General features: G+C 35.2%; 4 protein-coding genes across 6 annotated transcripts; 3 read left to right on the top strand and 1 right to left on the bottom strand.

The window, feature by feature from the left end:
* On the top strand, positions 1 to 4,157 carry LOC117630660 (beta-glucosidase 24-like). Its single transcript, XM_034363360.1, has 13 exons — positions 1 to 255; positions 375 to 444; positions 522 to 580; positions 688 to 763; positions 925 to 1,002; positions 1,107 to 1,194; positions 1,772 to 2,027; positions 2,152 to 2,267; positions 2,886 to 3,109; positions 3,210 to 3,241; positions 3,370 to 3,472; positions 3,558 to 3,666; positions 3,751 to 4,157. Exons 1-13 carry the CDS (start codon positions 82 to 84, stop codon positions 3,980 to 3,982), a joined length of 1,617 nt encoding a protein of 538 aa, XP_034219251.1. The 5' UTR covers positions 1 to 81; the 3' UTR covers positions 3,983 to 4,157.
* A 1,205-nt stretch (positions 4,158 to 5,362) lies between these two features.
* LOC117630054 (beta-glucosidase 13-like) lies at positions 5,363 to 8,619 on the top strand. The gene is made up of 12 exons (XM_034362780.1): positions 5,363 to 5,557; positions 5,817 to 5,886; positions 6,150 to 6,208; positions 6,338 to 6,413; positions 6,530 to 6,607; positions 6,696 to 6,783; positions 6,890 to 7,145; positions 7,266 to 7,599; positions 7,746 to 7,777; positions 7,860 to 7,962; positions 8,097 to 8,205; positions 8,310 to 8,619. Exons 1-12 carry the CDS (start codon positions 5,363 to 5,365, stop codon positions 8,479 to 8,481), a joined length of 1,572 nt encoding a protein of 523 aa, XP_034218671.1. The 3' UTR covers positions 8,482 to 8,619.
* A 3,166-nt stretch (positions 8,620 to 11,785) lies between these two features.
* On the bottom strand, positions 11,786 to 17,116 carry LOC117631060 (linoleate 13S-lipoxygenase 2-1, chloroplastic-like). Its single transcript, XM_034363992.1, has 9 exons — positions 16,525 to 17,116; positions 15,544 to 15,812; positions 14,864 to 15,101; positions 14,352 to 14,669; positions 14,039 to 14,124; positions 13,797 to 13,907; positions 13,414 to 13,715; positions 13,034 to 13,300; positions 11,786 to 12,792 (listed from the first exon to the last, which is right to left on the bottom strand). The coding sequence occupies exons 1-9, from the start codon at positions 17,009 to 17,011 to the stop codon at positions 12,033 to 12,035; spliced, it is 2,838 nt and encodes a 945-aa protein (XP_034219883.1). The 5' UTR covers positions 17,012 to 17,116; the 3' UTR covers positions 11,786 to 12,032.
* Positions 17,117 to 19,608: 2,492 nt separating this feature from the next.
* LOC117630856 (DNA topoisomerase 6 subunit B) lies at positions 19,609 to 25,489 on the top strand. Of its 3 annotated transcripts, none has more exons than XM_034363668.1 (20): positions 19,609 to 19,725; positions 19,860 to 19,985; positions 20,101 to 20,153; positions 20,580 to 20,677; positions 20,812 to 20,917; positions 21,351 to 21,488; positions 21,618 to 21,669; positions 21,832 to 21,896; positions 22,164 to 22,270; positions 22,533 to 22,635; positions 22,793 to 22,878; positions 23,024 to 23,220; positions 23,347 to 23,462; positions 23,566 to 23,651; positions 23,807 to 23,879; positions 24,098 to 24,189; positions 24,341 to 24,479; positions 24,560 to 24,654; positions 24,753 to 24,981; positions 25,129 to 25,445. In XM_034363668.1, the coding sequence occupies exons 2-20, from the start codon at positions 19,892 to 19,894 to the stop codon at positions 25,276 to 25,278; spliced, it is 2,079 nt and encodes a 692-aa protein (XP_034219559.1). In that variant the 5' UTR covers positions 19,609 to 19,725; positions 19,860 to 19,891; the 3' UTR covers positions 25,279 to 25,445. The 3 variants fall into 3 exon arrangements, with proteins under 3 accessions (XP_034219559.1, XP_034219557.1, XP_034219560.1); XM_034363669.1 differs by having other exon boundaries at positions 19,706 to 19,768; XM_034363666.1 differs by having other exon boundaries at positions 19,692 to 19,985; positions 25,129 to 25,489.
* The last annotated feature ends 691 nt before the right edge of the window (positions 25,490 to 26,180 follow it).

The following is a 26,180-nucleotide window of genomic DNA, read 5'->3' as shown; positions in this document are numbered from 1 at the left end:
TGTCCATGATACAAGTAACAAATGCCAAGTACATCTTATAAAAAAGCCTAGCTAGAATACGAAACTAAGTACAGATTAATTATGGAACTCCAAAGCACTTTCCTCTTAGGCCTCCTACTTGTTCTTGGTTGTGCAGTTACAAGTAGTGTAGCTACTAATTCAAAGCATTCTGTTGCTACATGTAGCGCTGCTTTGCTAAACCGGAGCAGTTTCCCGGAAGGTTTCTTATTCGGGGCAGCTGGATCGGCGTACCAGGTACCTCTCTCTTTAATGATCTCTTTACATAATTTAGGCTTTTCTTTGAGGGTTCTAGTCAGATGTGCTCGAGCATGGTTTGGATGGTCATGTGTCTGTTGTGTGTGTATGGATTTTAGTATGAAGGTGCTGCAAATGAAGGTGGTAGAGGACCAAGTATATGGGATACATTCACTCACAAATATCCAGGTTTCTTTTTTCTTTTTTGTGAAACTTAATTTGATTGTTAGACACATGTTTTAATGGAAATAAAATAAAATACTCAGAGAGGATAAAGGACCGCAGCAATGGAGATGTGGCTATTGATCAATATCATCGCTACAAGGTACAAATCCCACATTATAAGAAATCAAGTATATATAAGGACAGCAAGTTCTTTCCGATATTCATGATTTCTTCTAGTTATACTATTTGGTTATGTATTTGCCACAGGAAGATGTTCAGATTTTGAAGGATACGGGATTTGATGCTTACAGATTTTCAATCTCATGGTCTAGACTGTTACCAAGTAAGAGGATGAGTATAATTACATCAATCTCTTAAAATAAAATAAATAAATAACTAATTTTGTGTAATTAATCTTTTAATCTTATTATAGAACATTATTGTTGTTTATTTCATTAAACATTTAATATTTGTCTAAAAATATATTTGGGTCATGTTGATCAGATGGAAAGCTTAGTGGCGGTGTGAACAAGGAAGGAATCAAATATTACAAGAATCTCCTCAACAAGCTTGCAGCCAGTGGTTATGCATGACTCCTATGACTAATTATAGATGAAAAAATCAATCAAGTAATGTTCATTTTTCATTTTGCTAAATATGTATTAATATTAATTGTTTTAATGCAGGTATAAAGCCGGCTGTCACTCTCTTTCATTGGGATGTTCCCCAAACTTTGGAGGATGAATATGGTGGCTTCTTAAGCCTTAAAATTGTGTAAGTCAAAATGAAACAATCCTTTGATTGGCATAAAACACTTACTGGGAATAGAACGGTTTTACTATTCCCGACCAATAACATAATGACACGTAGAAAAGTGATTCGATATTTCATTACGTTATGGGTTGAGGATAGTTAAAAGTGATATCTCCGTTGCATGACAGTTTCTCTCTTTGATTAGGGGGTACTGTAGAATTAGCCAATTTCTACTGTTTTCTTTTTTAAACGAAAATAGACTAAAAATAAGGCCCAATAAGTTAGAGTTGATTAAAAAGGCCCACAGACTCAACCAGCACTTACTGGGCCAGACAAAATACAACATTAAACTACAATGTCCAACGAAAAATGCAACACAAATTCACCAAAGAAAGGGAAGGAAATGAAATGCAACGAAACAGCATTCCAATCAAACATGCAGTATACATGAATCATGGAGTGTGGTAAAATTCTTTCGTATAAGATAAGTGGGAAGTGTTTAAGCGCTAATCAATTAGTGAGTAAATATGGCCATAACCGGTTAGAAAGTGAACCACTCTACAGTATCATCATATGCTCAAGACTATGTAATATGCAGGAATCATTTTCGAGACTATGCAGAGCTTTGTTTTAAAGAATTTGGTGACAAAATTAAGTATTGGATCACATTTAATGAGCCATGGACCTTCTCCAAGAATGCTTATGCAAGGGGGCTGCTTGCACCCGCCCGATGTTCTAATTGGCAAAAACTAAATTGCACAGGTGGGGATTCAGCAACTGAGCCATATTTAGTGACACACCATCAACTCCTAGCTCATGCAAAAGTTGTAAAGTTGTACAAAGACAAGTATCAGGTCCTCTTTGAAAATACCAAGTCATTCCTACAAAATCTATAATTTTAGTATTCTTTTCAAAATTAGCGTATTAATTTGTATACTACTCAAATTATTGACTTTTTAAAATATATTTAATGCGCAGGCGTCACAAAAAGGATTGATAGGAATAACATTAGTGTCGCTTTGGTTTGAGCCATTATCTGACACACAACAGGACAAAGATGCTGCATCACGAGCAGTGGATTTTATGCTGGGATGGTATGTATTTGCTAATATATAATTCTCTAGACTTGTATTCAATTGTTTTCTCAATACAAATACTAAACTCCAAATAGGATACGCTTAACTTTTCAACTCCAGAACAACATCATTTTGGACATAAAAAGCACAACAAATATCAGCACTCTCTCTCTCTCTCTCTCTCTCTCTCTCTCTCTCTCTCTCTCTGTGGGAAGTACAAGATTGCAATTTGAATACAAGAATTTTGTTTTATGGATGATTTTCTTCGTTTAGGTAATTTGAGAAATTGTATGCAACTATCAAGTACCTAATTTGATTACATCTTTTTTCTTCGTGTTTTCTTCTTCTTATGGTTTTGATTTTTCTAAGGTATGCTATAGAAAAATATTTTTGGTAGTACTTAGTGATTTGTTTATATATCAACGTACAATACATGTTAGAATCCCGATGTAACCAGAAAAAAATGTACAATGTCAACTTATCGAAGATTAGAGAAAAATCCGACTTTTTTTTGTTGTTGAAAATCTGACTTTTTTAGTTGTTGAAAAATCCTATTAGATATTTAACATCATACATATGACTATCCATATCAATTCATAATTTCCAGCCTAAGTAAGAAGTTAATTATTAATGTAGGTTTATGGATCCCTTGGCAAAGGGGGAGTATCCTAAGATCATGCAATCACTGGCTGGAAATCGATTACCCAAGTTCACTAAAGTGCAATCCAAAAGTGTAAAGGGTTCATTTGACTTCATTGGATTAAATTACTATACAACCTACTATGCAGCCGATGCACCTCCTCTTCCTAATGCTACAATATACCCAAGCTATTTAACAGACGCTCGCACTCAATTTTTAAGTGAGTAGAATAAAAAATTATGACTTTCTTTTGTTGCTTTTGTATATACACACACATGCACACCTATACTAACAAAGTCTTGAAATGTATGTTGTCACAGCTGAGCGTAATGGTACCTCGATTGGTCCGAAGGTACGTGGGTAATATGTTAATATAGTTTGCATCATTGTGTTAATGGAATTTCACCTCATGATATTGCATCAATGTTCTTAAAACACTAATGACGATCTCTACATGATTAAGTTCTATGATTTAAGCAGGCTGGTTCAAGTTGGCTTTTTATTTATCCAAAAGGACTTCAAGAACTATTGCTTCACGTAAAGAAGAACTATCATAATCCACTGATTTACATAACCGAAAATGGTAAATTAAAGCTTTTGCACATACTCGAGTAAATAGCTATTATATTAGTATTGAAACTTAATAAATATTACCTATTATATTGTAGGAGTTAGTGAATTAACTAATCCCAAATTGTCTCGTGAGGAAGCCCTTGTCGATTATCACAGAATTGACTATTATGATAGTCATCTTTATTATCTTCATGCCGCGATCAAGTAAGTGTTTAACAAAACATCAAAATTTCATTCTTACTCTTTTCAACAATAATTTAATTGGCATAATTGTATAAATATTGGCAGGGACGGCGTTAACGTGAAAGGATACTTTGCATGGTCTTTTCTTGACAACTTTGAATGGAATGATGGTTACACAGTTAGATTCGGTATCTACTATGTTGATTACAAAGATGAACTGAAAAGATATCCTAAACTTTCAGCGAACTGGTTCAAGAATTTTCTTCAAAAGAAAAAATGTACTCCTGGGGGTTCTAAACCTAAAGGCTCAGAAAAACCAAAAGTCTCAATCCATTAACCACACCCCCAATAAACAGTACTAAACAAATTTATTCTATATTTGTATGTTTTTCCCATAAAAGTTAAGGTAGTTTGTGTATAATTGAAAGTTTAGATGTAGTTATTCATATTACTATTATGTTTTTATACAAACAATTTTGCGGAGACTGTATAGGATTAACTGTTCTTAACTACTTAAACTACAAATTCATTCTCAGATATTACTCTTTGAATCTTCATTAAATTGAGCCATATATCCACATCACTCCTTGAATCTTCCAATGATAATACTGAAGTCACCTAATATATGTAATCTTGGATGTTATCGTGGATTTGCCCAGTCAGTGACACAATGCGACTATCCAAACCGCATGCGGTTTCTTGTTGGAAGGAAATGGATTACTCATTCAACTTTCACTTAAGAGATGCTTAAAGGTTCAATTGATTTTATTGAATTAGATTAATAGAGAGAACATATTTTGCACTTCATCTTAATGCTAGACACAAAAGCTACCCGACAGATTCTCAGGCTAATGTACCGTACGCACACATATATAACAAGCCCTTGAACTTGTATGTTCTGGCTGCCAAGCCTAGTGGTATCCGATTGATCCAAAGGTTGCCATTAACTAATAATGTAATTATTAAGCAAAAGTACTTTTGTTAGTTGTGTTTAGCCTCATGTTTGCATCCAATAAGAGTTTTTAATTAAATACTATAATGACTGCAAATATGAGCTTAGCCAAGTTGGTTAAAGCTGATGCGCTTCCCATTCTGTACCTGAGTTCAAATCCCCTTCTCTCTCGTTTAGATTAATTTAAAGTAGATCATCGCTTGGATAAAAAAAGAATTATATTAAATACTAATGACTGACCTGATGTTGTAGCAGCCGAGGGTAATAGTACAATTGCTTCTCACAAAAAAGTGATAACAATCAACTTGTTCAATACATCACTCAAAATGGTAATTGGGTTTTTTTGTGGTTTCAATATTCATATATCATATTAAAATAATTATTCAGCTAATTTGCAGCTAGCCCCAATACTGCCGGCAACCGGCACACTTAGGCATAACTTGCCGGCCAGGGTGCTGGTATCATAATGCTTCGGTGACTCGGTCCCTCGCCACAGAATATATAGAAAATATCATAAACAACCTAAATGAGTTGACCACAAAACTTTCAGAGTATCAAATACAATTAATGTTGTCATTGCTAATTAATTAATTAATTTATCAGGATGGAAGAGCCGTACTTTCTGGCTAATTGTTTTGTTGTTATCTGTCTTGCTCCTTGTCTTTATTCTATTGTATTTTTCTCATCATGCATATGCTTCATCTGTCTATAAATGCCTGCAGCTACAGAGCCCAAAATGCATAGCCAAATTAACCATAGTAAATTATGGCATCCAGATCGAGAGGTTCTCTTCTTTTAGTACTTGTAGGCTTCATGGTAATTTTCCTCGCCTCTATAGTGAGGAGTAGTAAGTCAGTTATAACACCTAGTCTAAGTGGTAGTCTCTACGACACTTCATTCCTCAATCGGAGCAGTTTTCCATCAGGTTTCATATTTGGGACAGCTTCAGCATCTTACCAGGTAATAAAGTAGTTTGCTACCTGAATTTTCAACTTTTGCGTCTAAATTGTAAGGAAATGTTCTCTTGTCGCATTGTATGTCAATATTAAAATGGTTATCTTGTCCGACTATAAATGTGAACAATCAATTACATTGATTTATGGTAACAAAAGCATATATCACACAACATAAGTTTGTGAGGAAACATTACATTAACATAAGATTTTCCCTTATCATTTGAGATGTCATATCTATATACGTTCCCCTACGTGAATTTCAGTATGAAGGTGGGGCAAATGAAGGTGGCAGAGGACCAAGTATATGGGATACGTACACCCATAAATACCCAGGTATTTTTCTTGTTCTTCTTTTAACACAAAGTTAATGGCTGCATGGCATGCACGACAATGGGAAATGAATTTATAAGCCTAGCGTCAATGATTGTTGGTAAGTCATATAATTAAGTGATGATGACTGCCGTTCGGAAGTGCTTAAAGCATACCTTTCCTTTGATGCCGGCAGAACAGAGTATTATATAATTGATTTTTTTATTCCAATAAGTAATCAAATTAATATAATATTTTCAATTTTTAATTTGTATGGGTATTTGCAGGTAAGGTAAAAGATGGTAGCAATGGAGATATCGCAGTAGATTCATATCATCGCTATAAGGTACAGCGGCATCCAACTAAATCCAAAAGAAGAGTACATGATGTATTTTAATTAAAAATTAATTCTGAGACATTAATAATGTGAAACAACATCATCCATTGATTCCTATAGTTACGTTTATTTTAATAGGAAGATGTGGGGATTATGAAGGAAATGAATTTGGATGCTTACAGATTTTCTATCTCATGGTCCAGAGTGCTACCAAGTAAGTTGGTCGCATGTACATCAATCTTGGCTATTACATTAATCTTGTTGCTGGTTGGGACCAATTTGATGGTGCTTTAATTAAATTCAATTTATTAAACTGATGATATATTTTAGATGGGAAACTAAGTGGAGGTGTGAACAAGGAAGGGATAGGATACTATAACAACCTCATCAATGAACTCCTTGCCAATGGTAATTTTAATCTTATATTATGATTATACAGTCGTCAAAAACTGATAATGGTAATTGAATTTCTTTTCCTATTAATTATTGAATGCAGGTATAAAGCCTTTTGTGACACTCTTTCATTGGGATCTTCCGCAAACCTTGGAAGATGAATATGGTGGCTTCTTAAGTCCTCAAGTTGTGTAAGTGATGTAATGTTATAGTACCTCTGATCAATTTGTAAAATGAACCAAACGTAACTTGGTCAAATCTTATGGGATCATCAATAACATTGTAACATCAATGCAGGAAGCATTTTAAGGACTATTCAGAGCTTTGTTTTAAAGAATTTGGTGATCGGGTGAAGCACTGGATCACATTCAATGAGCCATTGGCCTTAAGTGTGGCTGGTTATGCAACTGGGGATTTGGCACCGGGACGATGTTCTGAGTGGCTAAAACGCAACTGCACTGGAGGAGATTCAGGAGTTGAGCCATATTTGGTCACACACAATCAGCTTCTTGCTCATGCAACTGCCGTTAAGTTATATAAGGAAAAATATCAGGTAATCTATAACAACAATGACCCTATTAATTCGATATTTTACGTATATATTAGGGAAAATGTGTGCAGTTATAATGAGATAAAACATTAATTGACTAGCAAAACGTTGTGACATGTGCAGACGTCTCAAAAGGGCTTGATAGGAATAACGTTGGTGTCACTGTGGGTTGTGCCATTTTCTGAGGCAAAGAAAGACAAAGACGCAGCACTTAGATCCTTAGATTTTCTGCTTGGATGGTTTATGGACCCATTGACAAATGGTGACTACCCGTACAGCATGCGATCTCTTGTTGGAATCCGATTACCTAAGTTCGAAAAGGAGCAATCCAAATTGCTGAAGGGATCATTTGACTTTATCGGATTGAACTATTATACATCTAACTATGTATCCGATGCACCGCAACTACGCGCTGGAAATGCAAGCTACTTAAAAGACTCCCTTACTTCAATTTCACGTATAAATTCTAAACTCTCGGTTATCAATTTACTCAGTAATTAGTTCCTGACCACATTTTCCTTCTAGAGATTGGCAATGTAATAAATAAAATTACTCTTATATGTTACCTTGTTTATAACATCTTGTCTGTCTTTGTTTTGCCAGCGGTGCGTAATGGAATTCCAATTGGGCCAAAGGTGTGTATCAAATTTTGTTAACCTTATAATTTCCTCTTCAATATCCATAAGTATTCCTTATGATTGATGGTCGATCTTGCAGGCTGCTTCAGAATCTGTGTATATTTATCCGAGGGGCATTAGAGATGTTTTGCTCTACACCAAGAGAAAATATCATAATCCGGTTATTTACATCACAGAGAATGGTAACCATCTCTTAAGTTAACATCATATATATTTTAGTTTTTCTGGGCAGATAGAGGGTGGTAAACTACAAGGAATGGATTTTAGATGTCAAACGGAAAACTAAACATCATTAACTTTTCCCCTTGTACTCTAGGCGTTGATGAGCTTAATGATCCCAAGTTATCTCTTGAGGAAGCCCTAGTTGACAACCAAAGAGTTGACTATCACTTTCGCCATCTTTATTACCTTGAAGCAGCGATCAAGTGAGTTTCACCTTTGCGAGAGATTCGTTCAACAATATAATTAATTAGTTATAGGGTTCTTAGTTATATCTCTGATATTTTATTTACAACCTCTTTTTTTGCAGAGATGGTGTCAATGTGAAAGGGTACTTTGCGTGGTCTTTGCTAGACAATTTTGAATGGACGTTAGGATACACTGTTCGGTTTGGTATCAACTATGTTGATTATAAAGATGGGTTGAAAAGATACCCTAAACTCTCAGCATGTTGGTTCAAACAATTTCTCAGAAAATACTAAGACATGTACAAATGTCTTTTTTTCTTTCTGGGTCGAGAGAGAGAACAATGTCAATCGAGATATTTAGCTCACACAATATATGAGTAGAACTTCTCCAACTAATAAACAGATATAGCCTGAAATATGCCTTGTGATCAATCCTAGAGACTCTTCTACAACCACCATATTATACATAAGAAAAACTCTTCTATACGCTTGGTTACAGCATTATCATGGTGCTGATATGGTATGACTAATTACATTCAAATGACTTTATGAGATTTGGGCCAATAGTTTTCTTTGGGTGGCTAATATCATAACATTTCTCTATCTTCGGGGCCCAAATATAAAACAAAAGATATATTATAAGCGACGACAAAGCAATTTAAATCGTTGAAGTCTTCAAGCTTTCAATCTATTTGGCTTCAAATATACGAAGAAGAACCATATTTGTTGAAGGGGTTGAGTAAGGCTATACCAAGCCTAAACACAGAAGGGATCGAGTTAATAACTAATTAGAGGTAAATCAGGATTTCCATTACAAAGCCGGTTTTTTTTTTTTTTTTTTTTTTTTTTTTTTTTTTTTGGTGGTCAAAAAGCCGCATGTCTAAGCAAGTCTTTTTATACAAAGCAATAGTAACGGAGGGGAAAATCGAATTTAGAACTTTAAGTATAAAAGTAGATACTCTTAATTACTTAAGCTACACTCCTTGCTACTAGAGGATTAAACAAGCACTTCACATATATGATATATCAAACAGGTCTATACGTAGGTGCTATAGGTTTTGACTTTTTCAAAAGGAGATATTTTATTTGTTTAGTAAGCAACGAAAAGCCTTTATCTTTTCATATGGAATATTCCACTACACTGACTCTTTCTTATTGTCTCTCTCTCTAAGCCAGATCATCACCAATTAATTATCCCATGTCTTGTTGTATATATTTTAGACCCCGAAGTTTGTTATAGCTAGAAATTATTGGAGCTAAATGCTAATTAAGCTTTTTCCATGTACTGTGGCTTTCACACATACGAACGAAATGTATCACACGGATACAAATCGTGAATTATTGAAGAGACAGATGCATGTGTATGGGCAATGAACTGACGGCCTTTTCGTACATGCTCTCTTGTTTCACTATCTCCATGAGTAGTCTAACTACTAACATCGCATATATAATTCTTTCAAATATTTGGAAGAATTAGTTTGTTTGATCTCAGCCATTTATTGTAGTCTAATTTAATAGTTGAAAATTTGTGTTAAATTTGTGGTGTTACGGATCCCCCGCTCCTTTTATATATATATATACACTACGCATACATATAGTGCCGATATTAATTCGTTTTAGTGAGAGCAAGAACTATATACCATCCTAACTAATTAAGAGAAAAAACGACTATTATCCCATCGTAAATTTTGTATGGATGTGGGATTATCCTCAACCAAGGTCTAAAATATTGGGAGTTTAGGAAATATTGGTGGTCTAAAAATATGGATATATCGATGGAAATGTCGAGGAAATATCGATAAAAATTGAATAAAAATAACGGAAATTGTGAGGAAAACTTGAAATTTTTTATTGAAACTTTAGAGGATGTTCACTTAGTCAATTTTCTATTATTTTATCACAAAAAATTGGAAGCAAATGCATGGCATGGTGGGTTTGAGTGATTTAAGTTGATTATGCAGCGACCTGACAAACACTGTAACTTTAGAAAATATGTAATAATTAGTGAAAGAAAATTAAACACACTATAATTTTTTAGTTATAATAATTTACTTCAATATATTACACTTGATACATATGTTAAAATATATGAGCTTAACCAAAAAAACAAAGATAAAATGTATGAGTAACTTAGTACCACATAGAAAGAATTTCTATTAAAATTCAAATTTAGTATCACATATAATGAACAATATTAAAACTCGAAGTGAATAATAATAAAACTCCATAATATATAACAACAACAAAATACTACTCTATTATAAAATAATAAATAACATTAAATATATGCTTAAATTTATTCTTAGGGAATTTTTTTAATATGTAAATTTATCTTAGATAATATTAGCTTACAGACATTTTTAAAGACCTTATAAATATTACAAGCTGAAGATATAGACACAAACTCAGCCACAGCGAGTTGGATAAGGCGCTGTGGTTGATTGAGAAAGGGAGGGGTTTGAATCCCACTGTGCGCACAAAAAATATAAATAAACTCTACACCATTTAATTTCTATAAAAAAAACTTAAAAAATAACAGCTAGCTCTATTTAATTTAATTTTAATCATTAAGTTACTTTGATGCCCTATTGAGTGTTTTGGGTTTTTTATGAGGTTTTGGGGTTCCGCTTGTTTTAAGAAATCTATGGCAATTTTGTAATTTATAAGAAGTTAAAAGCCTCTTTGTTATGTTGTAAATGAATTTTGGATGGATTTCTAAAGTCCATTTTATATAACATATTTTTATAATTTAGATCCCTATGTTAGAAATAATAGTAAATCTCACAAACAATTATGTAGAGAGAGATTCCCAACAAATAATGTGCTTTTATAAATTCCAAAATTGCTTTAATTATTAAGGGTAAAGCCGCTTTTGTCTGAAAGTTACATCTCTGGATGAGCTACCCTACAAAGATATTGACACAACCGGATGAGTACAAAATACATTTGCAATAAGCTAGGCCATCTTTAGCCCCAGAAGGCAGGGCCAACGAGAAAGCATAGCTTGGATTACACGTAGGTTTTCTGATTTTGTATTTTATGAGTGTGTAGTTTTCCGAAAGATATATATATATATATGTACTAGCATATGTGGATTCATGATCGCATGGACTTGTGGACCACATTAGACTGGTCCATTCTTAAGCGTGCGGTGTGGACCATATATGTCTGTGATGCACGTTTAGACTACCTAACTTTCATAGTATGCACAATATATATAGTTATTTTCTCAACCATATATTCGCATGTTATACTATTTTATAGTACAAAATACACGATATTTGTACAATAATAACATCTAAATATACATATATATATATATATGTGTGTGTTTGATGTAAATATTTTGTAATATACGTCGAACCGTGACATAGATTATTTCATTTTTGTTAACACTTCATACTATTATTATTTTACCTTAAACGTTGAAATCAATATAGTGCGAGTATAATGCAGTTCGCGCTTTCTACATTGCATAATGGGGAAAGCTTGTGTCACGTCCCGGATCCAGGGTACGGTAAAACAAAGCACAAAAATAGTCTCACATAAACCAAGAGAGTAGAAGTGAAATATTACTTTCACTTTATCAGCAAATACACACACTCGAAGAACTCCAAGGATCAATTATATATCAGACCTAAAAGCCTGAATACACCAGGGCTGAAGTTCACAAAAGATAAAATAGAAAGCTTGGTTTAATTTCTAACATGTACCATGCCTAAATGTCATGACTCGTGACTAATGGGTAGGACTTGCCTTACCCAATACTATATGTTGAAAGAAAAGAAAAGAAAAGAAAAAGAAAAAGAATGAGAACCAGATGACACACTAACTACTCATCAGTTTCAAATAGAGATGCTATATGGAACTCCCATTCCTGTGACCCCAGGTTGTGAAAAGGGCTTTAAAAGCTCATAAGGCACAACCCCAGCTCCATTTCTGTTTTTCAACTCACTGTTGGCATTTCTATCATCAATAATTCCTTCAATCACCAACAACCTCCCCTTAAAGCGTTCAAACGCTGCCTTTATAACGGGTTCCTCAGCCCATGCCGCCTCCATCTTCTCTCCAATGTACTCTTCATCCGGTGAATGATTAGACAAAATGTCCAGAACAGCCATGATTCTTGTTGCTTGGATTTGTGAAGGGAAGCACTGCAAAAGTGCAACTTCAGGCTTTTTCAAGAAGCTTTTCCAAAACACTGGGGAGGGGTCTTCTGTGGGCATATTGGTCCTTGCAATTGTCGGCCTGTTAGGGAAATAACCCGCATAGACATATTGGCCAAAGTTGACAGCTGCATGGTGCCCAGATGTGACCCACACCATTGTGGTGATGATGCCAATGAGGTCTTCAGGGGTGTTGAGTTCTGGCCACCATGGTTCGTCCTTTTTGTCAGCATGGCCTACTGTTTTGATTTCTGTCCACCATGCTTGGAGCTCTCCATCAGTCTGTACAAGGCTGGAGTCTGGGTAGTAGTGGTTTACATAATCAGTGACCCATTGTTTGATGGCATCCCACATGAGGAGACCATCATTGGCAAAAGGATAGTCTTCAATTGTTAGCTTTAGACCATGCGGAGCAGTTGGGTCTTCAACAGCCATGCCCCTAGAAAATACAAATTGAACATCAAGATTTTAGTTAAACAGTGCAAAGGATATCATAAAATTAGATAATAATAATATAGGGAATTGTTCAATTGTCAATATATATGAGATGTTATAGTATTAGACTGTTAATTTGAACCCAATCATCAAGTTCTCTGACTAGATATCTGACGCGACATGCGTAGTTGTCAAATTTTCAATGTGAACTATACATGTGATCAGCTGAGAGTAAATTAAATTACCTTCTAATAAGGTCAGCCGGGAGCGCCTCTTGGTCGAACCGCCACTCCTTGCCATAGGCAACTGCGCTAAGCTCAAGGGAGTATTTTCCGGGAGAGAACGAGCTTTCAATGATACCGCCGGCATTGATGAGCGATTCGCGAGCAAGAGCATTAATCTCCATCGTATATCTGAAATGGGGATGTAAAAATCTATAGATTGGGTGAATGACACTGAGTTGTCGACTCGTTGCGATTATATAAGGTTCTGTGACGCAATGTGTTCTTAGCCTGCAAAAGAAGTGGCTTCCCTAAATATTGGATGAACATTGAAACCTAAAACCAAAGAAAAGGCAGCAGTAGTAAAAAAATCTTTCAATGAGATATATCTGGACTATATTTACCAGTGACTAACGAGTTGATGATAACCAGAATCGTGGGCAAGGACATGTGCCTTGGCAAGCCTCCAAAGCCAGACCCCGGTGGCGTTCCAAGATGGCTGGAAAACTTGCTTCCACTGTGGCTTTCCGTCCATTGGCGGCCTTGTGAGCTCAATAGCCAGTGGCCTCAGTGTTCCTTCCCGGGTTAGAAAAAACAAAGTCCTCGATCCATATAGCGTGGTGCCTTCGATCTTTCTTACTTTACTCACATAGGGCAAAAACAAATCATGGTAATCTAAAATAAACAATTTCTTCTCTCTTATGGCCTGCATATATTACATACCAGGATTATTATACTTGTTAATATACTTCTCTTTTAAATCTTAATTAATTAATTATCATACTACCTCCTGAACGGTTGGGAAGCCTCTAATCTCTTGCTCAATTATTTCCTTCGTGATCGCTGATTCCGGCGGGCCATAGATCTCGGGGTCCAATTCACTCTTCAACGGCCATTCCTGCAGTTTTTTTGTTTACATTTTGCCTATATGTGAGCATATGTATAAAGTCATAGTAATAAGATTTTCTTTAATTCATAAAAAGTAATATGTTCATACATAGTGTCACTGTATAAATAACTAAATCGTACCGTCACCAACTTGAGGCTACATGGATTCAGACCTGCAAGAGTCTGCCTAGCAAATTCCTCATCCCTAAACCAAAAGAATTTGTCCCCTGAAAATACCCCAACCAAAAAGGACTTATCAGCTAGCTATAGAGAGTGAGAACGTAGGGGCATACATGTACACACGGATATATGGATTTGTTATATGACATGTACATTTGGAACTCACATATCCTTGACATAATTTCACTTAATCAACTGATAACATAACATGTCAAACTGTTTGGTAAGAGGTAAAGAGGAAATTTTTTTTAGATGTATACATATATTTGCTTACGATTCATAGTTTCCGGGGGTACAAAACGCAAGACATCTTCTCCAGAAGCCATAACATTGACTAGCCTGGGAAGGAGGGATTTGAGAATCCCTTGTTCCTTGAAGGGAGGCAAGTTAATCCCCTCGTTAAAAAGTGAGTCTATGGCGGTGAAGTATGCGAATCCATGATCATTGTCAGCCATGGCTGTCTCCAGAGATGGTACCAATGCGTGCATCACAGAGTAGACTGTCTTTGCTGAAAATGTTAGCTGCTTTACCTCTGAGAAGGCTTCATCTCTAGGAACGTACCACTTGTTGCTCCTTTTCTCGGATAAGGAATCTGTATATACATAAGCATTAGTTAATCATTTTAATTTAACATCTCTTGCAAAACTTATCAAGGTTTTCAATCTGAATTGGTAATTAATAGAGTAGATTCTTATTTGAGTTTTTGTGCGTGATTTGGACATCTAATAATACAACATGCCAAACTGTTTGACAAGAAAATAGTAGCCTACATGTGTAGTTTGGTACCTGTTTTGCATTGTGGTCGTCCAGTTCTACAACGCCTGGGATAAGGGAATTCTATGCCACCAAGTACTGGTCTTTGAAGTCTTAAATTCTTATCAGGCTCCCCAAGATCGTTGTAAACATCGTAATCATATATCCTCTCAAAGAACTTCCGCTCTCCTTGGCCATTGCCACGCAAAGTCACCAGCTCCTCTTCCCTTAGCCTCACCAACCCATTTGGTGTTTGAGATGGCAAGTATGACTGCTCCACACAAATGCACAAAATCATGAACCATTCAAAACGAAGATATGACGTCTATATTTTATTTTTTCCTTTTTATTTTTATAAATGTCTTAGCCTTGTCTGGTGGCTCGGTTTGGATTTTGGTTGGAGTTCAAGCCAGTCCTTATGAGTCTCACACCTCTAGATGAGATTTATAAGACACAATATATATGTTGGATTGTTGTCCAATTTAATAAGTTTTGCCATGACCCTTGACCAATATTAATTGAAATAATCCAGTCCGATCAAACCCACCAAACGTGTCAATGCTTTTATCTCTCAAGTTGTCGTCACCTTGCCTTTCACATATGACGTCTATTTTTGAAGAGATATATAGTTACAGAAATTTAATTAATTCAGCATATTTAGTTACAGAAATTTAGGTCTAGATATATATTATATGTGATTAGAAATGGCTGACCTTGTTGGTGAAGAAGACCCTCTTCTCAGGATTGTCATACTTGGAGTGGACCCAAGAATTGCAGCTAAGATGTACAGAGCCATAGGGGAGGCCATCGAGGACAATATCCTTGAGAAACATCTCCTTGTGGTGTTCATTCTCTACCAAAACAGCACCCACCTCCCCAAAATGGACTGGAACTTTGAAGTCTGTCTCGTATATTATCTCACCTTCCTTTCGGCGGCTCTTGTGTGCGAACCCTGCAACCTTCTCCTTCTCTAATCCAGTTTCTTCAACGCAAAAACTTAACAAATTAATTAATTATTTCCTAATTGCAACATGCATATAATTAATGGCAATATATAAGTTCCTAAATTATATGTATATGGATACTGTCATTTGCTGAAAATCAAATAAATAGATTTCGTCCGACTCTCTGGGACCATAAATGGTCCATGCATGCCAATTTTGTGTGCTTCATTTTGGCTTGTAGGGACCATATCTGAAGAAAAACAAGGCTTTTCCTTTTCTATGATGCCTAGTAGCTAGCAAAACCCGTGTTGCTTAACCATGCTTCTCACCAATCGAATGATATTGAGATGGTCCTCTCTCATCACTATCTCCATTTCCCTTCACACATTAAGATACTTTAGGATAGAAGCGAAGATATATCGTATTTTGTTTGTTAAAAGAAAATATATAAAAAATTATATATGAATGACTAGTTATAGCGTAAACTATAGAGCAGATTTGGAAAACAAATCTCTGTCTGGAAAAATTTAGCTGTGTTATCTGGTCCCAAAATCAAAAGAAATAGCTAGCTAGCTGTCTTTAAGAAATCAAGGAAAATTTAAAGATGACCAAGAAAACAAATCTTTAAACAAATCTCCAAACAAATCTTTATATTAAAAAAAACATTCACCTAACTAGGGTTACTCAAAGAGAAGTTAGTTAAGCTGTGGTTTGAATGCACATGCATGCTCTGCCAAACTCCATACTTACTGGGATCAAGCTCAGTGCTAACAAGCTCCAATAAGAGCGATTGACCAAGCATATCTGTTATATCATCAAGCCCTCGTGTTAGACCAAGGTGTGAGAGAAAGCCTCCAACTGTGAGCGTCACAGTTATGGTGGCCTTAACACTAATGAACTTCTCGGTGACCACTTCAGTCGTCACAATAGTGGTGGTGGTGGTGGTAGTAGGAGTAGTAGGCGTCTGGATGGTAGTAGGAGTTGTAATCATAGTCGTAGTACTAGTAGTTTTAGTGGTAGTAGTAGGAGTACTGCTACTATCACTACTGCTACTACTACTACTTACGGCTTTTGTGTTGCTAGGAATCAAGCCAACTCGGACGTTTCTCTGTTTATTGAGGAGTGAGGGCCTTGACCAGATAGGAAGTGAACTACTTCTGCGACTGCCATGGATGAATGGTTTGTGAAGAAAGAGAGCTTGGGTAGACCGAGATTGGTGAAGTTGGGGCTTCAACATCTTTTTTTATTTTTATTTGCAGAGTATTTGCACAGGGAAGGAGAGGATAACTAGGATGAGAGTGTCCTAGCTTTGCTGGAGCCTTAGGCTAAATGGAGTTATCCTTAAATAGGGGAAAGAGATTCTAGAGAGTTGCATTGATTAACATGTGAATGGCATTTCCCAAGTTGCAAACGGTGAAAAACTAGAATTAATGCACGTGAAGCACAAATAGGTTCTTTTCCAAATATATACATACAACTTGATCAGTTACGATTATGATATATGGGTCACGATTTCATTCATTTTCAGATTTATTTTACTTATAAATCTGGAGTTCAAAATTTTAGGATAAAATATATACATACAAGACACTTATGTTATCAAGTTTTTTAAGTTTTTTTTTTTTTTTAATCAACGAGGAAGGAGGATTCAAACGTAAGATTTTTTTTATCAGCGGAGAAAAAGGATCAAACTTGAAACCATTTCTAATATTAGGTGGAAAGATAAATACTCACTAAACTTTGTTCTCTTTTAAGTTAAAAAATCAGTGCATTTCTATCTCACAAGTTGTCATGTAAAATCATGTAATTCTTACTATACACACCAAGAACTAAATCTTGATTCTGGAATAAACCTTTTCCACAAGTGCATTACATTAAATTATAAATTAAATAGTCAGGTAATTTCCATGATAGCTGCAATTTAATGAGAGATTATAGAATATTACGGTAGTACGATCACGTGGTATAATATAAGTGAATATTTATAGATTCTATTTCTTAAAATATGAGAAAATAAACCATGCCGTTCACTTATATTATAACATGTGTACAAAATATACTACGTAACCATAATATTATTCTATAATTTATCGCAATTTAACCTCCAATATATATAAGGTAGGCGTTCCTCATGCTTGGATTACTTTGGACCAGATTGCCTTTAGTCGTTGATCGGGTTGATAATCTGTAGGCATATATGGATGAATGGTATGGAATCGGAACTTGACAGATATTTATCCAAGAAAGACAAATGGTTTCTGGTCATGTCTACGACTAGAAGATAACATATATGTGGACCAGATTGTCGTTGCTCGCTTTCCTAGAACCACTTGTATGGCTTTTGATAAACTCTGGTGGTTGGCACATTGCTTCTGGATGCTCCTTCTATATCCCTCCCCAAATTAAAGCCATCTTTGGATCCATGTTGTTTTCAATTATTCTTAACTATAAAATTATTAGTATGTTTATAATTAATTAAACGAGTAAAAATTTGAATGCAAATATTTTTTTAAAAAAACATAAGCAATTGTCTAATTACAAAAAGATGACAGTTTCTCACGTGTACACTTTAAAAGTATCATAGAAATTCGAATCCGAAACCACTAGTCGAGAGACTATTTACCAAACTAATGTAAGTTTGAATGAACACAACATCAAGACGCATGGCTCACAGTGTCACCTAGGCTAGCCATATATAAAATGGTCCTTGCCATCCTTGTACCATAGTAATATGAATATTCAAAGCTCATCTAATCACACTCATGTATACATCATCGTACCAAAATAACCATGTGAAAATTAAATTTCCACACTTGAATTAAAGTTGGTTATATGTATTATGTATCACATGAGCATTCTAACATCAAAAAAGAAATTATGTGAAACAAGTACACAGTCAAATAAATGGAAATAAAATTAACAATATCATCAAAAAGTGGTTCCTGACTGAAGGGCAATTTCATAACACAAACGTGAAAAAGAAAATTGAAGCACTATGCATGCACATGCTCACCGACCTATACAATGTGGCCCTTGTTCTAGCTCGGCCTTGAAGCCTTTGGTTGAGTTGAGTTGATGTGTAGTTTCAGTTCTTTCATTCACATCCTCGTAGTTAACTCTTATTGCAACCAAGTCCAAAATTATAGTTTCATTTTTTAATCTTTAGTGTAAAAGGGCAATATATAGTCTAAGACAACTCCTCTTGCTAACGAACAATTATTTTTTAGTGTTTTAGCCATTTTTAAGTTATTCATCTCCTTATTCATCTCCTTTTTAAATTTTAAATAAGAGAATTCCATTTTTTATTTTTTTATTTTGTTCATTTAATTGTGACTAACAAGTGTCCACATTGAGTTGATTGAAACAAAATGTTACTTTTATTTTTATTTTTTAAAAGAGATCTATATATATATATATATATAAAGCAAAAGGTAAATAATGATAAAACATTCAAAATACTATAAAATGCCTTTGATTAATGCAAACATTAAGAAAAATCAGATAATTGATCATATTTTTATAAAACACAACTACCCATTATCTTTTTTAATTCTAAAATAAATTAATTTTTTTTTTTTAAAAGTCTCTTGTGAGCGTGAAAGAGTGTGCAAAAAGGCTAATTTCCTATAAAAAAAAAATCATAACATATAAACTCGAACCTAAAATCTTTCTCGGAATAACATTTACTCCAAATCATTACACTAGTAGTAGTGTATTCAAGTCCTTCACTGCCTGTAAATTTGGCGGGAAACAAAAAGCCCCATAGATTGAAGTTTTGGTCGCCTACACACATGTGCAACAACTGTCTAACCCTGTCCCCAATCTACACCGTCCATTTTCATCACATCTCAATTCTCGTCTCTCAGTGATTTTCTTTTTTCTTTTTTTCGGTCGGTTCCATTTTATCCAAAAAAAAGGAAAAACATAGCCCGCCGTCAAACGGCTATGCAGGTGGGTGACCGCACCATAGATCTTACTGAGGCCTCCTCAGACTGTACCTAACAAAGCCTAGCTTTCCTCCTTCTTCTTCCTCCTCTTCTTCATTGTTCTGGGTTTTTTTTATTTTATTATTATTTAAATTTTAGGATTCTTGGGTGCAAATTTTATTGGGTTGAGGATGGAACCTGGAGGTAGCAGTAAGAGCCAAACAGAGCCTAAGAAACGCCAATCAAAGACACCCAGAAAGCCCAAAGATAGTGTTCTTGAGCAGAGTTCGTCTCTCTCTCTCTCTCTCTCTCTCTCTCTCTCTCTCTCTCTCTCTCTATGTGTTTTATGTATGCATGTGTTGGTTCGAGTATTTATTGCATTGTTTTCAATTTTGTGCAGAATCACCAGCTGAGTTCTTTGCGGAGAATAAAAACATTGCTGGTTTTGATAATGTATGCTTTTGCTTCTCTGTTTTTATTGTTTTTCCTTTCCTTTTTGCTGAAGTTGATATCTTTATATTTTTTACTTTAAATAGTAGGATGTAATTGAGGTTGAATTTGTTCCCTAAAGTTTTGTTATGAATTCACAAAGTTTGATGAATTTGGGAAATCAATTTTGTTCTCCTATGCTTTTCTGATCATATGGGTTGGAAGTTGGCTTTTCCCCACTTTCTTATCACCACTAATTTGGTTTTCTCTCACACACACACATGAACTGAAAATTAAAATTCTATAAAGCCAGCTGTAAACTTTAGAGCATGGAAGAGAAAGTTCGTGCGGGCCTTAGCTTATTCTGAATGTTAATTGATTAATTCACAAAAGCAAAGGGCTTAGAATTTTAAATTGTGTGTTTTTTAACCTCCCTTTGTGAATTTTCAGCCAGGAAAATGTCTTTACACTACTGTAAGGGAACTCGTCGAGAACTCACTTGATTCCACGGAGTCCATATCTGAGCTTCCTGTGATAGAAATAACGATGTATGTACTTGCTAGTATGAAAATTCTCAGCCATGTTGATTCATATGATGAGGGGTGAATATAGTTGATAAAGTTTGTCCATATTGACAGCAAATTTCTATTTATTTGAACTGAATCTGAATTGGCTATTACAGTGAAGATATTGAGAAAAGCAAGTTCAATTCTATGATTGGTCTTATTGATCGTGACCGTGTTGACGAGGCGCTATACGATGATTATGAAACAGCTAAGGCTCGTGAGGTGTGCATACCAATGATGTGACTTTGTTGCTATGTATGTTGTTTCCAATTGCAGTATATTGTAGAGGTACATCTAATTCTGTGGTAAAGCAAAGAAATCAAAAGCCTTGTTACAACTTCTCCACCAGAAAAAGGGAAAATTCCTTGATGTATCTTGTATTGTGCATGTTTTGGTTTGGGAAGTTTTAGTTTTCATCGACATTATTCTCTCTCTTTTCCGAAGTTTATGTGCTTTATTGGTCTTGATGTGGGGATTCCGTCTTAATGAATCATACCTTGCCTCTTCCAATTACTTTACAAGTAAATGAACTTGTTGAATTTGAGAACACAATATATGAATGAAGAATCAGATTCTGTGACTATTTCTGCTATCTCTTTGTTGTTGTTGTTATTATTATTATTTGTTCATCTTGTTATTTGTTCTTTCTGTTCAGAAACGATTAGCAAAGGAAGCTCGTGCTCAAGAAATACAAGCGAAAAATGCTTCCGTCGGAAAGAAAGTCAAAGAGCCTCCAGCTTCAAAGACCATGAAGAGTCGAGGTGAGGCTTCATTTTACAAGGTTACATGCAAGGTATGATGTACTCCCCATCTAGAAATCTCCAAGCATATGATGGTTTCTTATTTGCATAATCTGCATCATATGCATTGTTTTGATTCTCTACCACTGTAGCTCACATGACTCTAATTGGTTTTAAAACAGGATAATGGAAAAGGAATGCCACATGATGACATTCCAAATATGTTTGGACGAGGTTCTGAAGTTTCTTTGCTAGAGTTTTCATTTGATTTTTTATTTATTTTAAGTAATAAACTGTTTTATACATGATTTTGAATAATTGTTTCCAGTCATATATTAGCATATCACCTCTATCACACATCTTTAATCTTGTTTGTAAATATATGATTTCATGCAGTGTTATCTGGGACAAAATATGGCTTGAAGCAGACACGTGGGAAGTTTGGTCTAGGTGCAAAGATGGTATATCATGCATATGTTCATGGCATTTCTTCTGTTATAATTTTCTAGTAGTTAATACCGTGCACAGAGACTCACACTAGACGTATAATAATTCAATTCATCCTTTTTTTTCTCCCCAAGATTGATTGTGTGGGTTCAGTATTAGGATTTTATGAATCGCTACTAGAAAAGAACCTCCCCTCTGCATCACTGTACAATCTAGTTACTGTGCTTGCCTACTTTATCATTTGGATAACCCCAATGAATTACCAATGTTGACTTATGCAGGCATTAATTTGGTCAAAGATGAGTACAGGGCTTCCTATAGAGATCTCGTCATCTATGAAGAGTCAAAATTATATTTCATTTTGCAGGCTGGATATAGATATTCATCGGTATGACTTGAATGTAGTATAAGATATAAGTTATCGATGAATGCTTGTTTCCTGAATATGATATTTATTATATTTATCCGTATATCCTTCTGTAAGTGTTTATATCCATATATTCATATATTTTCATATTATCGTATGAATATGTTTACACCATGTGTATCAGGAATCTATGATAGTTTTGGACTGTAAATGCATATGCTTTAAAATTTTAAGGTTTAACTTCTTGTTAAGTATCACACCGATGCTTCGTTTTCATGTTCAGGAACATTCCTCATGTCCACTTACATGAAAAGCGAGATAACAAGGACCGGTGGCATGGAGCTGAGATCCAAGTTGTTATTGAAGGAAATTGGACAACTTACCGTGTATGTACCGAATCACTGGCTAATGTCATATTAATTCGTTTCAGATTCATGTGTGCTTAACCATATATGTGAGGTATTGTGGTTGTTTTTGACTGATATTGTTCAGTGACTAAGCTTGTTTTATTTCATTAGCTAATAAATCCATTGGCATTTGCAGTCGAAGATATTGCATTACATGCGACAAATGGCTGTTATCACTCCTTATGCTGAGTTTCTTTTTAAATTTGTATCAGATGCATCTGAGTAAGCACCCTCTCTCTCTCTCTTTCTCTCTCTCTCTCTCTCTCTCTCTCACACACACACACACACACACACACACACAAACAGGCACATTCAGAAGATTATATCTCTTGAACGAATCTATACTGGCATTTTACTTTTCATGCAGTAAAAATGTCACCATAAGGTTTGCACGGAGAACAGATGTAATGCCTCCAGTGCCTCTTGAGACAAAGCACCATCCATCGTCTGTTGACTTATTGCTTATAAAGCGGCTCATTGAAGAAACTCCAAAGCAAAACCTTTTACAGTTTCTTCAGCATGAATTTGTTAATATACGAAAAGCCTATGCTGAACGACTAATTGGTAAGTCTCTGTCACTATCTAGGAAGCACTAACACTACCCTAGGTTTTCCATAACAGTGTCAAACATCTGGGAATTGTGGGGCTACTCCTTAGATGCTTAAGTTGATGTTTCTTCCTTTTTTTCAGGGGAATTGGGTCCTGAGTTCAGTCCAAAGATGCCTATTAAATCTATAACTTCTCAGCAAATTGTCCGCGTCCATCAGTTATTTCGTCAAGCTAAATTTGATGATCCTAGTGGTGATGTAAGCATTTTTTGTCTCTGTTCATTATTACATTCAGTCAGCGAATAATTCCTATATAGTCTTGGCTATGTGGTTTGGCCCATTACTTAGTCACTGTTTTCAGTGTCTGAGTCCTGCAGGGGAATACAATCTTCGTCTAGGAATTATAAAGGAGCTGCATCCAGACATGGTCGCGACTTATTCTGGAAGGTTGTTATAATTCTAACTTTTCTAGTTCATGTTTCTTTTCTAAGAGTTATTGTACAAAGCTTACTGCTATTAATTTGTAATGAGTTTATTATTTGTTATCTGCTGATTTATTGACTTTGTACCTAAATGTCGGTTCTATACTTCATATTCTACAGTGCTAGAGTTTTTGAAGGCCACCCATTCATTGTGGAAGCTGGTGTCAGCGTGGGTGGAAAAGATGTCAAGCAAGTAGGTGATTCTTTATTAATATTGATGGTCAATATAGACTTGGGAATTAACAAATTGAAAAATGGAATTTTGTTTTTAACGCTTTTGTTTTCTGTAAGATGCAATTTTACCTGATTACTACTTGAGTACTACAAATTGTATGTTAGACTTTGAGTTTCAGTTTCTTTAGCTATTAATCCAATGACAACATTCATGAAGCTCTCCGGTTTACAATTTAGGGTTTGAATATTTTCCGATTTGCAAACCGAATTCCACTTCTTTTCGAGCAAGGTGCTGATGTTGTCACCAGGACCGCTCTTAAGAGAATCAAGTGAGTCATAGAGAAATTTGTCATTGTTCTTTGTAGTTTTTATTTTTTTGTTGAGACTGTGTGGAGAAGAAGAGGGGGCTTTTTGGTGATAAAAAATACCACAGTTGCTAGCTTGAAACTTCACTAAGACAATGTGACTATATTCTTTCAGTTGGAGTGGTTACAAGATCAACCAAACTCAGGATAAAATTGGTGTCTTTGTGAGCATTGTAAGCACCAAAATACCCTTTAAAGGAACCGGGAAGGAGTATATTGGAGATGATATAACTGAAATAGCTTCAGCTGTCAAGGTAGATGGCTTTATTATAATGTTTATCTTCATTCCGGTATATATATAAAACCAAATTATTTAACAACAATACCTCTACAGTCTGCCATTCAACAGTGTTGCATCCAGCTAAAAACCAAGATAGTGAAGAAAATCCAAGCTCGTGAACAGCAGGAAAGAAAGCGAAGTTTGAGCATGTAAAACAAATCAGTCATTTGGCCTCTATTCTTGTTTTTTCATGAATGCTCATTTCCCCTTCTGCACGAATTTAAACAATCTAACTGTCAATTTGCAGGTATGCCGATAATGCTGCTACTGCTGCATATAATGTGTTGGAGGCAATGGAAAAATCACAGGCATCAAAGAAGCAACGTTATGAGGATAAGGATGCAGAAATGCATAAGGAAATATTAACACATAGTACAGTTGGAAAAGAAACGCTCCGGGAATTATATGAGGAAATATCAGCTGGTGCAATTACAAAAGAAATGCTCAGGGAAAAGCTTCTACAACATGTTGAGCAGGTGAGATGATGCCTACGTGACTTGATATGTGTCTCTCTATAACAAGTTTTTTTCTGCTCTTTCCGTTTATTTATATACTTTAGGTGGGAGGTAGGCATCCACATAACAAGATTAGGCATGTGCTAACCTTGTGATCAAATTTTGTAGGTGGACTATGAAATGGCATTAGAGTATGCTACACATAGCGGAGTGAGTGAGGAACCCAGAGAAGCCATATTTATACAGTCATTAGAAGCTGCAGAAGATAACTTTATGGACTTGCATAGTCCCGCATTTGTCTTTCGGCTCTTCTGCTAGGAATTTGTTGGAGGATATTAAAGATCTTCAAATTCATGTCTCACTGCAGCTGTGTAATGAAAATCTTGATGTTGCTGTTCAATTCAATTTATTCCAAGTTTGTTTCAAAATATGTTCTTTAAATCTAACAATTCATAAGGCATCTTTTGATCTACTTCTCAAGCTTAGTTTCATTCTTCATTAATTGCAATTGCCATTGTTGCTTCTGTTTTACCTTCAAGATTTTACTCATTTCATCTACCCGGACATTCAAGATTTCACAATTGCAATAAAAGTTTGGGTCGTAAGTTTTCTCATTGGTACTTCATAGAATAGAATCGTACTCTCAAAGAGACTCCATGTCATTGTTCTTCCGACTAGCACCACATGTGCCATAGCACGGGTTGCAATCTCGCACATGACGCAACAATACAACTTGAAAATGATACGTATTAAACTCGAATATGAATATGGCACGATCAGCTAAACACGAATAATAAATGGGTAGGTTAGTGTCAACATGAATAACTAAATTGCAGCACAACAAACACATTTTAACTAGTGTCATACGAAAAATACAATTTTTATATATTTTTTAACGATCTTTGTATTATATGAATTATTGTATAATATAAGTTTGTATATTTTTATGATTAAATCACTTTTCATTGTATAATATCAGATAAATTAGAGGTTTGGTTATGAAACAAAGGAATGTTATACAAACACGATATGATTATGAATGGATGAATCCCAACAACCTACGATTACAAATGAGTTAATAGCCTTTCGACACGAACAGGACCGTAATAGCCCTCTCAACTTGCTTACCTTTTTGTTTGTTTGGGCTTCAGGCCCCAAAAAGACAAAAACGGTCTTTTCTTTTTTTGGTCGGAAAGAAAACGGGTCTAACAGACTTCCCT

The sequence above is a fragment of the Prunus dulcis genome, chromosome 6, assembly GCF_902201215.1.
Source record: "Prunus dulcis chromosome 6, ALMONDv2, whole genome shotgun sequence".
Lineage (NCBI taxonomy): Eukaryota > Viridiplantae > Streptophyta > Magnoliopsida > Rosales > Rosaceae > Prunus > Prunus dulcis.
The sequence above is the reverse complement of the archived record's forward strand: the minus strand, read 5'-3'. Positions and strand labels throughout refer to the sequence as shown.